Source organism: Halichoerus grypus, chromosome 1 (assembly GCF_964656455.1).
Source record: "Halichoerus grypus chromosome 1, mHalGry1.hap1.1, whole genome shotgun sequence".
NCBI lineage: Eukaryota > Metazoa > Chordata > Mammalia > Carnivora > Phocidae > Halichoerus > Halichoerus grypus.
The window spans coordinates 111,827,716-111,843,431 of NC_135712.1; the positions used below are offsets into that span (position 1 = coordinate 111,827,716).

Here is a 15,716-nt window from a genome sequence, read left to right on the forward strand (position 1 = left end):
ATATAGGTTAATTTTTTCCCTAATTGAAAATTATTTATGAAGATTTCTCTTGACAAATGGAAGATCTGACCTTCATTTGCACAGAACATCAGTTGACTGGAGCAGAGTAGCAGCTGCTGCTTTAGGCAAGGCCTATATTCTCCCAGTTCTACCACCTCTTCCTTTTTTTAAAACTCCCAGTCTCCTTGGTTACCATTTTTTCTCTTTCAGGCGTTTAGTCTATGATCTCAATTTAAGTATGGAATGTTTAGAATATGAAAAGGTGAGGTTGGATGACAAATGCTCAGTAACGTCTTCTTACTTTACTTGTTTTCTCTATTCTCAGTTCATTAAAGTTTTTGGATATTGAGAATAAATTTTTAGTGAATCCTGGATCATAAATATAGTTGACCCTTGAACATGGGTTTGACCTGTACGGGTCCACTTAAATGCAGTACACTACTGTGAATGTATTCTGTCTTCTTTATGATTTTGTTAATTTTTTTTTTTAGCTCACTTTAAGGACACAGTCTATCATTCATATAACCTACAAAATATGTGTTAATTGACTATGTTATTGGTAAGGCTTCTGGTCAACAATAGGGTATTAGTAGTTAAGTTTTTAGGGTATCAAAAGTTACGTGTGGATTTTTAACTGCATAGGGGGTCAGTGTCCCAAAACCCCATGTTGTTAAGGGTCAGATGTAGTTCTTGCAAATCATTCCCCATTCTCCCAGAATGGGTTGCTACCATCAGTGGTTCTGTTAGTGAAAGCTCTTCCCTTTCAATTAAACTTACTATATGTACCTATCTTATAATCTCAGTTAAAGGCTACCTGGCTTTATTCCATCTTTTCAGTTTCTTCTGGCTTTCTGTTCCAAAAACAGAGGAACAGAAACTGATTGTTGTTGATCCTATTCCCTGTACTTTTTCTGTTTTTCTAGTTTGTCCGATAGTTCCTTATTTCACTTCCTTGCAAAATTTGAATGTGATGCTTACAATATTTTTTTATTTTATTTTATTTTTTTAAAGATTTTATTTATTTATTTGGCAGAGACACTGCGAGAGAAGGAACAGAAGCAGGGGGAGTGGGAGAGGGGAAGCCTGGAGCAGGGAGCCCGATGTGGGGCTCGATCCCAGGACCCTGGGATCATGACCTGAGCCGAAGGCAGATGCTTAACGACTGAGCCACCCAGGCACCCCAGTGATGCTTACAATATTTAATAGTCGTATTCTTAATGGAAGTAAAAAATAACAGTTCGAATTTTCTCTCTTTTTTTTTTCCTCAAATATAATAGGGTCGTTCCTTTTGGTGCAAACAATGCTTTTACCATGCCTCTCCATATGACTTTTTGGGGAAAAGAAGAAAATAGAAAAGCGGTTTTAGATCAGTTGAAGAAACATGGATTTAAATTGGGTCCTGCACCAAAAAGTAAGTTTAGAGTTTAAGCTCCTATTATTTTGCTACTGTAAGATGCAGGAATTATAAAACATTTCTTCTCTTGAGAAATAATTTGAGTTTGTTTGGCTAAACTAATTTGTGATGAAGGCTCTGAGTTGTAAGTTTCTTAGGAATCTTTTTAAGGAAATCCCTGATTTTTTTTTTCTCTTTATTTTGAAATAATTATAGATTCATAGGAGGGGGCGTGTGTGTGTGTGAGAGAGAACATGCACATGCACACATACATACAAAGAGGTCCTGTATTTCCTCCCTAATTTTCCCCAATGATAATATCTGGTTTAAAATCCCTGATTTTAAACTTCGTCTGATAAATTATAGACAAAAAGAATCTCCCAATAGGGAATGAAGAAGTATTATTTATTTGGCAAGAGTTTGTTAGAAAATGTGGCATTATTTTAATAATGTATTTTTTTAATGACTATTAGTTTTTAAAAAATGTTTTAAATATATTTAGAACACAACTAAAAGTTACTTACTAAAAGATAATTCATTTGGTGATTTTATTCTTTTCATTTTGTAAATTACAGCTTTAGGATTCAGTTTAGAAAGTAGTTGGGGCTCTGGAAGAGCTGGACCAAGCTATAGTATGCCAGTTCATGCTGCAGTACAGATGACAACTGAGCAGGTATGCTTCTTTTTTATTTTGTAATCTAAAAGTGAATTTTAAATGTTGAAGATTGATGTTTAAAAGAATAAGATAAATATGTATGTGCTAGTACTTGTGATCTTCAGGTATGTTAAGTTATGAAACACACTGTAGAATATATATGAAAAACTTTTTTTTTTAAGATTTTGAGAGAGAGAGCAAGTGAGAGCAAGCAAGAGCAGGTGGGAGGGGCTGAAGGAGAGAGAGAAGCAGACTCCCTGCTCAGCAGGGAACCCCACATGGGGCTTGATCCCAGGACCCTGAGAATCTCTGTTAGCCTTTTTGTCTTCTAATTGTAGTTACCATATTTTACCTGCTCGTTATTAGTAAGGCTTGAGCCTGTGTTTGGTGGGTAAACCCCAGGTTACCTCTCTAACTTTTTTATTTAGCCTGATTTCTTCTGAGCTACTGCTTTGTATTCATGTGCTAATTTATAAAAGTAATTATAACACATACATGTTGCTATAGAATTAGATTAGATCAGTTTAAAGAACCAACTAAATTAGCATAAGATTAAAATCATCTATTAATGTTTTGTAGCACCTAACAAGTTGTTTGCAGTAATAGTAAATGAAGTGTCATTGACATAAAAAAAAAGTCAAATAAATGGACCTGGTAGGATCTGACAAAATGTTTTGAATACAACTAATAGAATCATAGAACTTCAATGGTAGAAGGAACCTTAGAGACACTCTAAATTATCCCTTTCATTTTATAAGAATAAGATATAGGCCATAAAGGTTAAGTCTCTTGCCCAGTGTTATATATAGATTTGTGACAGAGCTGTGACAAACTCTAGATTTAATCTCTTCCGTATTTTGATTGTAACACAACCTCTTACACCTAAAGCACCTATTCATTCTGCCTTCAATAAGCAATGTAGCAACTCAAAGAATATGTTAGGTAACTTTTGGTATTCAAATCTTTTTGTTAATTAAATGATTTGAAAACTGAATTAAGTGAAATTTTAATTGGTTTGTTTCATGATGTTTCTTGTTGCTATTTGTTGTAGCTTAAAACAGAATTTGACAAATTGTTTGAAGATTTAAAAGAAGATGATAAAACTCATGAAATGGAACCAGCTGAGGTACTGAGCCAATGTTTCCTATTTATTTATTTATTTAATTTTTAAAAATATTTGATTTATTTAGGGAGAGAGCGAGACGGGGGGAGGGGCAGAGGGAGAGAGAATCTCAAGCCGACTCTGAGTGCGGAGCCCTAGGGGGGCTTGAGCCCACGACGCCAAGATCATGACCTGAGCCAAAATCAAGTCAGACACTTAATCAGCTGAGCCACTCAGGCACCCCCAATATTTTTTATTTAAAATGATTTGGAATTTTAAAATACACTGTTAATCTGTACAGTTTTTAGCACAATATGAACTGTTTTCCAGAATCTGCATGGAGAAAAAGAACTGGTTTAATTTCTATTTAAGACATTCCTTTTATTTATAGGCTGTTGAAACACCATTGCTTCCACATCAAAAACAAGCTCTAGCTTGGATGGTTTCACGGGAAAACAGTAAAGACCTTCCACCATTTTGGGAACAGCGAAGTGACTTATACTATAACACAATAACAAATTTTTCTGAGAAGGACCGACCAGAAAATGTCCATGGAGGAATTTTAGCTGATGATATGGGTTTGGTAATTATTTTTTTTCTTGAGTTAATAAAATTTTATTTTGTAATTATAATTTTATAGAAAGTAATTTCGAAGTAGAAAGAGATAGGAATATGTTGGTGCTGGTGTGGAACTAGATTTCACTTTCGGTATAGAACAGTTTTCTCTGTGTCTTGCACTTAAAATGAGGCTACGTTTTTTTTGTTTCAGTTTATTTGGTTAAGGTACAATTAAGTTAATTAGCAATAATGTATAAACGTATTTCTCAATTTTCTTTTGAAATTCAAGGTAGTTTATCTTTCATGGGTTTTCTTTAAAAAAAGAAGGAAAAGACAACAATGTTACATGAAATTGTATTCTGTCACAGTATTGTGATATACAGAGTATTAAATACACATTTATGATTCCTTATACCAGCAGTTTTTATACTTTTTAGTCTCCATAACCCTTATACTCTTTATAAATTTTTGACAATCCCAAAGAGCTTTTTGTATTTGTGGGTTATATCAATATTTATAGTATTAGATATTAAAACAAAAATTTTTAAGTTAGTAATTTAAAAATAATAAACTCATTACTTATTAACATACATAGCATATTTTTAAATGAAAAGGGACTATTCCAAAACAAAAGTAATTTTGATAAGACTGGCATTGTTTTACATTTTTGCAAATCTCTATAATGTTTGGCCTAAGAGATGAATTCTGAGTCCTCATAACTGCTTTTTCATTCAGTGTGTTGTGATAAGGTGTTTTGGTATAGGTACATAAGGATTAGTCCTCACACAGATACGTAGTTGGGAAATGGGAGGAGTATTTTAAAAGTAGTCTTTTTAGATAACTGTATAATTCTTTGATACAACAACAAAATTAAGCAAGTATTAGTTTATTAAAGGTTAACAATGTCGAACTTAAAAATTGTATCTGAGCTTTTGTACTCCGTTGCATTAAAATCCATTGGTGGGCTTGCACATTGAATGGATATTGCGCTCATGCATGATTTCATAACATCAGGCATTGCTTATTTGGAAAATATTGGTTCATTGAGTTACACAGATCTGCCAGATGTTGATGCATTTCATTATATAGTATCAAAAGTTTATATTCTTTGATATTACTGCTAATTTTAGTAGGCATTTGCATTTTGGGAAGCTGCTGTGCTCATGGTGTCAGATACAAGTTTTCCAACATTCTAATTTTTGCTTGAAAGTTCAGATTTTATCATTTACAACAAATCTGTCAATTATTTTCCCTTGAAAATAGCTGTACTTTGTTCATTTTTCAAAAAAAAGTCTGCCACTCAGTCATGAATAACTGGTTGTTGGTCATTCTTTCAAGTAAAAATAGTGATGCATGAGAAAATGATGATGCATGGTGATGCATGGTGCTAGTTGAGCTTGTAACCTCAGTCTCGCAAGTCATTTTTCTCTAGATAAGCGTCATATTTTGGTGTGCAACAAAAGTATTTTTATGTGTTCTTCCCTTCTTGTTATACTTAGAATATTTACGTGTGTACTTGAGGCAGGATTTAATAAAATTCATGTGTCCTGCTTCATCAAGAATATTCTTATAGAATATTCTTAAAACTAGCTTTTTTTTTTTTTAAGTGAGTATTTGGCAGCTAAGAATACAATGACCACTAGTATGATGTACTGCCAGCTGCTTAGTCCTTAGCAGTATTATGAAAATAGGTTTGTACATACTCCTGAGAGGGTCCTGGGAAACTCTAGGACTTGTGGGCTACACTTAGAAAACTGCTGCTTTAACTGTTTTAAAATTGCCAAAGAGTTATTTCTGTGTTGCTAATTATAAATTCACCTATGGAAAGTAATGAAAAATTACATGCTTCTATTTAAGAAAAATGCACAAGTAATACGTCATTTATGCTTTGTTGATAAGTTAAAGCTTTTAAGTTTTACAGTGATATTTAAATGAAATTTAATAAAATGATTATCTCATGTGCATACTGGAATTACTAATCATTTTAAATTAGCTCTGAACTACATGGCAAGCAAGTTGTAGTTTGATGATAAAGTTATTAGTTCAGGGTTAAACATAAAATCTTATAACCAGCAGTCTTCCAGTAGAATCATATTTCTCACGGATGCTTATAGTATTTTATGGAGTAAACCATTTAATAATTCTTAGTAATACAGTGTGGGAAAGCATTTCTTAATCAACAGAATTCTTTTTATTAAGACATAGATTATTTAATATAATAGTATGCTTCTGTGGCCTTGAATGCTATATAATATTTGCCCATTTGATTTTACAATTGGTTTTGGAATGTTCTCTGGTCAGTTGAGTTTCGGAGTCTGACCATTTGTCTTTTAAAAACATCTTTAAAGGGCAAAACTCTGACAGCCATTGCAGTAATTCTTACCAACTTCCATGATGGCAAACCTCTTCCTGTTGAAAGAATTAAAAAAAGTCAGCTGAAGAAGGTAAAGTATTAGTGTGTTTTCTCCAAAGTCTCTGGTTCATTTTAATTTTGTCATTGAAAAATAATTTGCCAAAAAATTGATAATACATCCAGTGTTTTTAGAGAAATGCTGAATGGCCTCTCTTATGTGTTGCTGAAAAGAGTGAAAATTGTGTACTACATTCTTGAGGGTAATTGGGTAATATGTATCAAGAATCTTAAAAGTGTTTATGATCTGTGATTCAGTAATGCCACTTCAGAGAAACTAAAGAAGTTATCAGAGGGGCGCTTGGGTGGCTTAGTTGGTTAAGCATCCGACTCTTGATTTTAGCTCAGGTCTTGATCTCAGGGTTGTGAGTATGAGCCCTGTGTTGGGCTCCACACTGGGCGTGGAGCCTACTTAAAAAAATAAATTTGTTTAAAAAAAAAATGGAAGGAAGGAAGTCATCAGAAATCCATTTTTTCCAGAGATAAAAGTACAAACTTTTCCCCCTATGCATTATTTAAAGGCAGAAAAGAAACTCCTCACAGTAAGGTAGCAGTTATGTTATTATGTAGCCTTAAAATTTAATATTTTGCAACTATAAAATCCTATTTTTGAAGAACACTTATTTTTATGATATTTTTTAGTTAAAAAAAAAAAAAAGGCCAGGGACACATTTTGAATAGAATTAAGTCTCATTTTGGAAAGGCGTATTTATGTATGTCTGAGTCTGAATGTAGTCATACATAGTGATAATTATGTCCTAGTGATGATAACATGGGTGACTTTCTTGATATTTAATTTATATATATTTTTACATATGGCATATAAACATATTTATGCTCCATTTCTAAGAATTAAAAAAAATTAGTTTTATGGGGAAAATAAATGTTATTAGAATGAAACAGTTATTTTCCATTTTCAGCTTAAAATTCAAAGAACTTAAATTAGGGAATAACTGAGCAAAAGGTATATGCAAAATACCTCTGGACTTTTCTGTACTGCTGTTCTAATTTTTTTAGTTTTCAAAGAGGCTGCGTATCAGTTTCCTGCCACTGCTTATGAAGAGTCTGTTTTATTAATTTCTGCACCTTCATTGCATTTCCTTCTTTGTACTTTTGTTGGGAGTTTAACTGTTGTCAAATATCTGAGATTAAATTCCTTACCATGACTAGTTTGATACTTTACATCCTGTGCTTCCTACATTTTGTTATTAAAACAGAACACCACCACCTAAGACTACTTACAGCTTCAGTAGCAATTGTCAGCTTAAAAAATTATCTGTTATCAGGAAGGCCTTCCCCCGCACCCTGCCCCCCGAAAATCAGCCATGCATTTAAGGTGTTAGGTAGCAGGAAGGTGTTAGAATATCTGGTTTGTCACATTCATTGAAATTGAGGCTGAAAATGTGATTTCCAGCTAAGAATTTATTGCAACAAAAATATTACACGGTTTTAAATAGATTTAGATATTCCAAGCTTACAGAGTGAAATGTCATTGATTTAAGTTCCATTAGATTGGAGTGTAATATGACTTGATAGGTTGGACTTTGTAGAAGGTTTAATTTTGAACTCTGAAGAAAAAACTTGCTGAGCAAAATCATTTCATAAAAAAGAGTAATGTAACGGACATCATTTGTGGATAAACTATTAGGTTCTTTTTTGCATGTTGTTTAATATAAATGGTTGAACTAATTATTGAAGTAAGGTAGAACATTTGATGGAAAGCATTTTTAATATCAATTTCTTCCGGGTATTGGATATAAGTGATGAATCAAATTCTACATCTGAAACTACTTATTATACTGTTAACTAACTAGAGTTTAAATGAAAACTTGGAGAAAAAAATAAAATCATTTGTCTGGCTTGTAAAAAAAAAAGGTGTAATACTGCTATAATAAAAATGGCAACTTTGGACTGCAGTGTATTTAATAATTTTATAATGGCTATGCAGTCTTAAATAATGTAAATATTTGACATTGATTAAAATAAAATATACTGAGCTCTGAAAATACAAATAAAAAATTACCTAAAATAACTCCTAGTTACATATTTCTAGATATGTTACATTTGAAATTTTCAGCTTAGTTAGACTCATACCTTTAGAAGGGGATGGATCTTTTCACCTACATTTTTAGTAAAACTTAACTGGTGGGATTTTATAAGATGTTTCAAATGTACTTTTTTAATACTAAAATCAAATTATCCTTTCTTATCCCAATCTCAGCAAAAATTACTTTGTACTCCTGCCCCCCAGTCCTAATCTCTACTCGATATGACTAAATCACCTACTTTTTTTTTTAATGGGAAGAATGAAATTCAGCCCAATTGGCATTTGTTATTCGTACCTACAGAATGAAGTTAAGAATTAAAGATTAGAGGAACCCTGCCCTATTAGACTCATGTAAAAATTTTTTACAAAGAAGTGTAAATTTTTACTTTTACAGAAGTTTTGGTATTCATGTGTATATTATTCATGTGTGTGTGTATATATATAGATAGATAGATATAGATATATAGATTCATTTTGAAACAAAGGGATATACATGAAGGGAAAAAGAAAAAGTCAGGGTTGGCAAGAAAATCTCTAATAGAGTATGATAGGAGGTACTCTGGACCCTGTACTATTGGAGCTACCCATCCTGGGAATTCCGGAGAGCAAGGATGGCAATGGCAGCCTCATTAAAGATAAGTTATTTACTGAGTAGGGACTCTTGGTTAAAAGCTTATGGTTTGAGAATTCCTTTTATTTCTAAAGTAAATTTCTATTTCATGTTCAGTGTTTCTTACAGTAATTATATGCCATTTATAATTGAGTTTTGCCATTTGTATTCCTTTTGAAAAGATAAAGACTGATTAGTTTTCTCTTTTGAGATACCTGTGAAAATTTTTTAATCTATTTGTTTATTTTTCCTCTTCACTTAATGCGCCTCCCCACATTGCTCCAGAATGGAGTACCAATCTAAGTAATCTTTATTATGTAAAGTAAAGCAATATAAAGGATGCATTTTAAGTTTATTTAAAACTGACAGCAGTGCTGTGTAAGAAATATGCCTTTTCATCCAGGAGTGTAATGTTAACGATCAATCTATGAAACTTGGAGGAAACAATACCAGTGAAAAGGCAGATGGACTAATCAAAGGTAAAGTTTACTTTTGAACATGACTCCATATTTAATTTAAATTTTTCCAGTTTGATGACATAATTCGAGCTCTGGCTTTGTAACATGTAAAAATTTTAAGATCTCTTTTTCTAAGAATCTCATGAGAACTGGTAATCAGGAAAAATTTCATCAAGGAGGTCATGATGGAATTGGGTGGTTGTACACCAGTCAGAGAAGCTGGGGCAGAACATTTTTGTTTGAGAAAAAGTTACATGAAAGGGCAGTAAAAACAAAACAAAACGATAGCAACATAATGCGTATTTTGTTCTGAGACCTCAGAGTAGTTTATGGTAATTACAATGTAATGTGCATGGACAATAGCAGATAAGGGTAGAAAGATAGGTTAGAGCCAGATTCTGAAGTTAGAGGAGAAATGAAAAGAGATCTCTGGATTTAGCAGTTACATAGTTGGTTTAGCAGTTAATGACCTTCACAAAATTAGTTTTTGAAGATTGGTTTAGAGCAGAGCAAAACTGAAAATATTTTAAGATAAGAATAGTAGGTGAAGAATTGGAAATAACAGTTGTGTGCTATTATGTATTTTGCTAAGTTTGAAATAGAAATAGAAAAATAGTTGGAGATGAAGGCAGAATTGAAGGGCTTTTTGCACAGGGGAGCATTAAGAAAGAAATCCATGGCTAGGAAGAGCTTTTGGGTACCGTGGAAAGAATTTGTTGGCCTCTGTGGGGGCAGTGAGATCAAGAGAATAGATAAGTGAATTAGCATTAGAAGGAAAGGAAGTAAGGTCGTTGGAAAATATAGATAATTGAGGGAATGAAAGGTAGGAAAATTAGGAGTTCATAGAAGATAGCATTCGATTTTCTTTGTGAAATAGATCATCTGGGAGTCAAAGGAGTTAAGAATCTAGGTAAAGGATCCAGTATGGTAGACCTTTGTGGTGAGTGGGTAGAGAGATGAGCTGGCTGATTGAAAGAACAAGAATGAAGATATTAAAAAAAGTTGAACTATTGATTTGGAAAACCCAGGTTTTAAGAAGGATACTGCTAGTCAAGGCAATTTACTAATACTCTGTATATTTGTCCTTTTCTTTGAAATGAAAGGATCTAGATGTAGTGGAGAACCCAGTATTTCAGATGTCAAGGGAAAGAATAAATATCCCAAGTCAGAGTTGTCTAGCTCTCGCCCCAAAAGGTAAACTCTGTTATGGTTTGATTGTATGTAATGTTTGTTTAAACTCTTTTTCCATTTTCTTATATGTAGGAGAGAGATATGACCATTTATCTCAGTTATATAGTTCTTTCAAATTCATTCTGTTACTTGAAACTTCCAAAATCACTGACTTAGGCAGGTAGGTGTTCTCATTTTATAGGTGAAGAAAAGTAATACTGATCTATAAAAGGGAATTGGTAGTTTTTAATAATCACTTACCTTTCTACCACTTTTCTGTTTCTTTCACATAGGAACTAAGATCTAGCTCCCAAGTTTTTTGTTTTTGTTGATTTTAGAAGTTTTCTTTATATTTTGAGGAGATGAAAACTGACAACTATTAGATGATTTGATAGAAGCACTCTTTGCTCATCTCAGTTCTTTGTCATTTCACCTTTAGAAGTAAGATATGATGAAGTTATTTTAGAGAGTATTATATTAATGTAGACTAGAGGGAGAATTTGAATAAAATACATAATGCTCCTCTAATTTAACTTGAATCTGTTAACTTCGTAAATTTCATTTGCCCTCAGAAGTAGGTCTAAATACTTTTTGTTGTATTGTCTACCATAATATCTGCAGGTGTGATCGCAAATCTGAGTCTCTATTAGCTAGTTCAGTAAAGATCTCAAAACTGGGGCTTTGTTAATTGTTCTCTATCATTAATACCTATCTAAACTGAGCACAAAACCAGGACTCCTGTTTCTCATCTAGATATCAAATCTTACAACTCTTAACTGACCATGAGTGTGAGAACAGCACTGTTAGGTTGACCAGATAAGATTAAAGGACATGGAAATAGTAAGGAGGATGTGGGGGGAAAACTAACACATATATGATAGTTAATACATGTATGTTTACTGTGCAACAGGCACTATTTTAGGGGCATTGAATGTAGTAACACATCTTATGAAGTGAATTGTATTTTTATTCCTGTTTTCCAAAAGAGGAAACTGAGGCATAGAAGAATATTAAGTGACTTCCCTAAAGTCACATAGCAAATAAGTAGGGGAATGGAAATTTGAATCTAGGTGGTCCGACTCCAAAGTCCATTATTTTTAGGTGCTTAACTACTGTAATGTACTGTTTCTACACAAAATACATAAAATTTTTCATTGTGAGAGAATTATATTTTTGCATCTTAGCTGCTCATTTCATTATATTAGAAGTATTTTTGATAAGAGTTACTTCTTTTTAGTTCTAGTTTTATATAGGTGTTTTGTTTGAATTGCCAGATATTAAGCTCAGTATTAAAAATGATTATTTTAGGATGGTTGACCTTTTCAAATTTAATAATGGTGCTACTGTATTTTGTATAGTAAATGCATCTGCATATGAAAGCAAAATGCTTTTAGCAAATTTACTTTCACTTGTCAAATTTTCCTTGAAATTTTTTCGAAAACCAGGCAACACAGAAGCATATGTAGTGCATGTATTTACCTGTGTTTTCATATCCCATTTTGTTTTGGTTTGATAAAAAATTTGTGTATATTTTAGAAGGAAAACTGCAGTCCAGTACAATGAAAGCAGTGATTCAGAGGAAAATGAAGCAAGTGAATTGCCACAGAAAATGAAAGGTAATATGAAATGGACTTGATTTGATAATGTGTCTTATATTCTAATTTCCCAGTGTGACCATTTTTGTATTTGGTTTTGTTGTAGGCAAACTGAAAAATGCACAGTTTGAGACTAAAAGAGTAAAAGGTACGTATAATAAATCTCAGTATACGTAATCTACACTTAAGGATTATTTTAAAGTAAAACTCCAGGGGCACTTGGGTGGCTCAGTCGGTTAAGCGTCTGCCTTCGGCTCAGGTCATGATCCCAGGGTCCTGGGATCGAGCCCTGCATTGGGCTCCCTGCTCGGCGGGAAGCCTGCTTCTCCCTCTCCGGCTCCCCCTGCTTGTGTTTACTCTCTGGCTGTCTCTCTCTCTGTCAAATAAATAAATAAAATCTTTTAAAAAAATAAAAAAAACAAAGTAAAACTCCATAGGTTTATATCTCTTTAGCTTGGATTCTTTAGTAATAGGTCTTACACTTGACTGCTGTTTACATTTGGAGCTAATTAAGGGTGGTAAATGAATGAGGCAAATTGAAAGATTAGTTTCAAATTAAAATCTAAGAAATATTTAAACTAACTTTAAACAAAGTAATTTTTACTACTTATTAAAGGACTCCAATAAAATCTTATATGTACAGATTACAATTACAAAGTTGAGTGGGAGCACCTTCTTGGTAATATTACTGTTCGCATTGTCATACAGCTGTAAAAGTAACCAGTCAGTATCATTACTTTTTCCTTATCTCTAAAACATAACTATTTTATTTTCTTGTAAACTGGATGGTACTCTATTCCTAATTAGTTGAGAAATTGTATTGCATTTGGAAAATTACTCATTACCACCAGCTGATAATGAAAATTTGGCAGCCTCATCATTAGAAGTCAAACACCTGTTTCCTTGAGAATACTCTTCCACCTGGAAGCTGAATCACTTTGCATGTGGCTGCTCCTACTTTCACATCTCTTCCTCAAGAGAAGTAACACTTTATGACAAGTGACTATATTCCTTCTTTGAGCTGGAATTATATGCTTAGTGTCAGGCAGTTTTGGTCACCAGATACTTTGTTTTTATTGAATAATATACACTCTTAAGATTTGGAGTATGGAAGTGTTGTATTTATTTCCTATTCTCAGGAGGTACCTGTACCTAAGCATAGGAGAGAATTAGTTTTCAGATATCTTAATGATTCTGTGGTTTTATTTTAGCAGGATCTTCTAAGGTTAAAGAAGATGCAGAGTTTGCATGTGCACTTATTTCATCTACCCCTACAACAAAAAGGAGAATGTTGAAAAAGGGTCAGTAAATCTCATGGTTTTTTAGCTTTTGTTTTTCAGTGTAAAAATTTTTTAATGACAAAAGTTATGAAAACATGGTACAAGAAGTTTAGAAAGTAGAGAAAAGAAAAAGATAATCCCATTTTTCTTGGAAGTGCATGTTTATGTGTTCTCCTAGTACCTTTTCTTATTCTGTTTATTTTAGTTAGGTCAAAAATATGGAAAAGAGGTCCTTTACTCATCTGAATAACAGAAATGTTTTCTTCTAGTGAAGGTCCAGAGCAATTGATGGCTCTTTAAAACCTCATTTAATTTGAATTTATTTAAATTATAATAAAGATTCAGTTCTTGGCATGAGTAGAATTTGTTTTTTACTTATGAACGCTAGTGATCTTTATTATGATTTTATATTTTGTAGTTCAGAGGAAAACATTATATAAGAATCTAAATATTTGAGAAGGAAAGAGTTTGAACTCTAAGGTTAAGGAGATCTGGGACAAGTTATTGTATCTCTGTAACTTAGTCTCCTATATTTTATATGTTGGGGATATACTAGGCAGAAGTATATGGAGCTTATATCTGATGATGGGAAAACATAAACAAGTGAACATGTAATTTTAAATAGTAGACATTGTGAATAAAATAAAGAAGGATAGTGAAATATTGATTGATGAAAGGGACCTGTTTAAGGAGATGATATTTGACCCAACACAGAATGATGAAAAAAGAGCTAACTTTTGGTCTAAGAATCAGACAATTAATTGAGTTGAAAATAATACGCATTTCAAATACTTCTTGACCCTAATTTTAGAAATTTTAAGAAATGTGGAATTTTCTTTTGAGATAGAATTCAGATAGAATTAAGTTCACTCTCAAAAAGTGCCTTCTTGCAGGCACATAGCCATAATAGAAGAGAGGAATTTAAAAAAATCATAGCTGTGAAAAAAACAAAATAAGCACATTTCTGGAAGAAAAGCAGAATAGAAAGAAAAATCAGTGAGTGGAGACAGAAATCATAGTGCTTTTTTAAATTTGACACAAGAAGTCATAAGGAAAAATTGATGAGATTCTACTACATTTTAAATTACCATGCATTAAAGTGCAATATAAACAAGGTGAAAAATGATAAGATTGAAGAAGATATTTCTCGTAAGTGTAACTTACAAAGGATTAGTATTTAGAATGTGTAAAAAGAAACCTCTACAAATCAATTGGAAAAAGACAGTCCAGTAGGAGAATAGCCACTAAGAATACAATTATACAGTTTAAGGAAAGAAAACATAACCAATAAACAGGGAAAGCTGTGCAGGTTCAGTCACTGGTAAAATCATATTAAAGGAACAGAGAGGTACCATTTCACCTGTTATATTTACAAACATTTAAAAATCTCACAGGGTGCCATGTATAGGCAAGGTTGTACAGCAACAGGAACTCTTTACGCACTGTGGATGGGAGTATAAATTACCATGGTGAGCAGCAAGTAGGCCAAATATAATGAAGATAGATATATCACCTAGATATGTAGCCATGAAGAAGTAGTTTTCCCTGCTGTGTAATTTTAGAAAAATATTGGAAATAATGTAAATACTGTCCAGTACGGGAATGGAAAATAAAATTATAGCATGTCCTTTCATAGGCTGCTTGAGTATTGTTGCAACATGGCAGCTGGCTTCCTCCAAAGGGAGTGGTCAGAGAGAGGGAGAGAGCACCCAGGACAGAAACTGCATCCTTTATAACTTAATTTCAGAAGTGATACACCACCACTTTTGCCATATCCTGTTTGTCACCCTAGTAGAGTGTGGGAGGAGACTGTATGACGTTGTGACTGTCAGAAAGTGGGTATCTTGGAGTCTGGTTACCATATTAACTAGAGTACAGATTCCAAAAACTGCATAAAACAAATGTTATTTTAATGAGTAACTATGAATAACTTAAATACATATCAGGAGATATTCCAGACTTTTTCTCTGTGTCCCCTCTCAATCACAATTCTCTCCCTCCCCCCATAAGTAATCATTGTGTGGATTTAAAAGTGACAAGGTAAAAAATAACAAAAGTGACAAGGTAAGCTCTAGTTCCTGTTACTTCATCATGGCTGGAAATAACAGTCTGTCTACTTTATTTTAGTTCTTCCTGTTTTCTCTTTTCATAAAGGCACATATTGTCATCTCTTTATTGACTTCATATATATGAGAAGAAAACTAAAGACTCTCAACTGATTCACTCTTTCAGGAGCATCTGCAGTGGAGGGTTCAAAGAAAACTGATGTTGAAGAGAGACCAAGAACAACACTGATCATCTGCCCACTTTCTGTGTTAAGCAACTGGATTGTAAGTCTTCATAACCTTTTTTTTTTTTTTTAAGATTTTATTTATTTATTTGAAAGAGAGAGTGAGATAGAGAGAGCATGAGAGTGGGGAGGGTCAGAGGGAGAAGCA

At 33.0% G+C, this 15,716-nt stretch overlaps 1 protein-coding gene and 1 long non-coding RNA gene across 8 annotated transcripts in view; one reads left to right on the top strand and one right to left on the bottom strand.

The window, feature by feature from the left end:
* Nucleotides 1-15,716, top strand: part of HLTF (helicase like transcription factor) — a 50,288-nt gene that overhangs the window by 11,072 nt on the left and 23,500 nt on the right. For 5 of the 7 annotated variants that reach the window (XM_078070571.1, XM_078070580.1, XM_078070585.1 and 2 more), the window contains exons 4-14: nt 1,278-1,411; nt 1,969-2,066; nt 3,100-3,174; nt 3,542-3,733; nt 6,057-6,152; nt 9,179-9,254; nt 10,337-10,427; nt 11,940-12,019; nt 12,105-12,146; nt 13,210-13,299; nt 15,511-15,608. In XM_078070571.1, coding sequence (XP_077926697.1) covers nt 1,278-1,411; nt 1,969-2,066; nt 3,100-3,174; nt 3,542-3,733; nt 6,057-6,152; nt 9,179-9,254; nt 10,337-10,427; nt 11,940-12,019; nt 12,105-12,146; nt 13,210-13,299; nt 15,511-15,608 — 1,072 coding nt within the window. The remainder of the gene's footprint in view (nt 1-1,277; nt 1,412-1,968; nt 2,067-3,099; nt 3,175-3,541; nt 3,734-6,056; nt 6,153-9,178; nt 9,255-10,336; nt 10,428-11,939; nt 12,020-12,104; nt 12,147-13,209; nt 13,300-15,510; nt 15,609-15,716) is intronic. The other 2 variants (XM_078070591.1, XM_078070598.1) reach the window with 1 other exon arrangement.
* LOC144381601 (uncharacterized) overlaps nt 3,728-15,716 on the bottom strand; it is a 29,001-nt gene continuing 17,012 nt past the window's right edge. Inside the window, exons 4-5 of the long non-coding RNA XR_013447059.1 lie at nt 10,665-10,836; nt 3,728-6,117 (exon numbers count right to left, since the gene is read on the bottom strand). This is a non-coding gene — a long non-coding RNA (uncharacterized LOC144381601). The remainder of the gene's footprint in view (nt 6,118-10,664; nt 10,837-15,716) is intronic.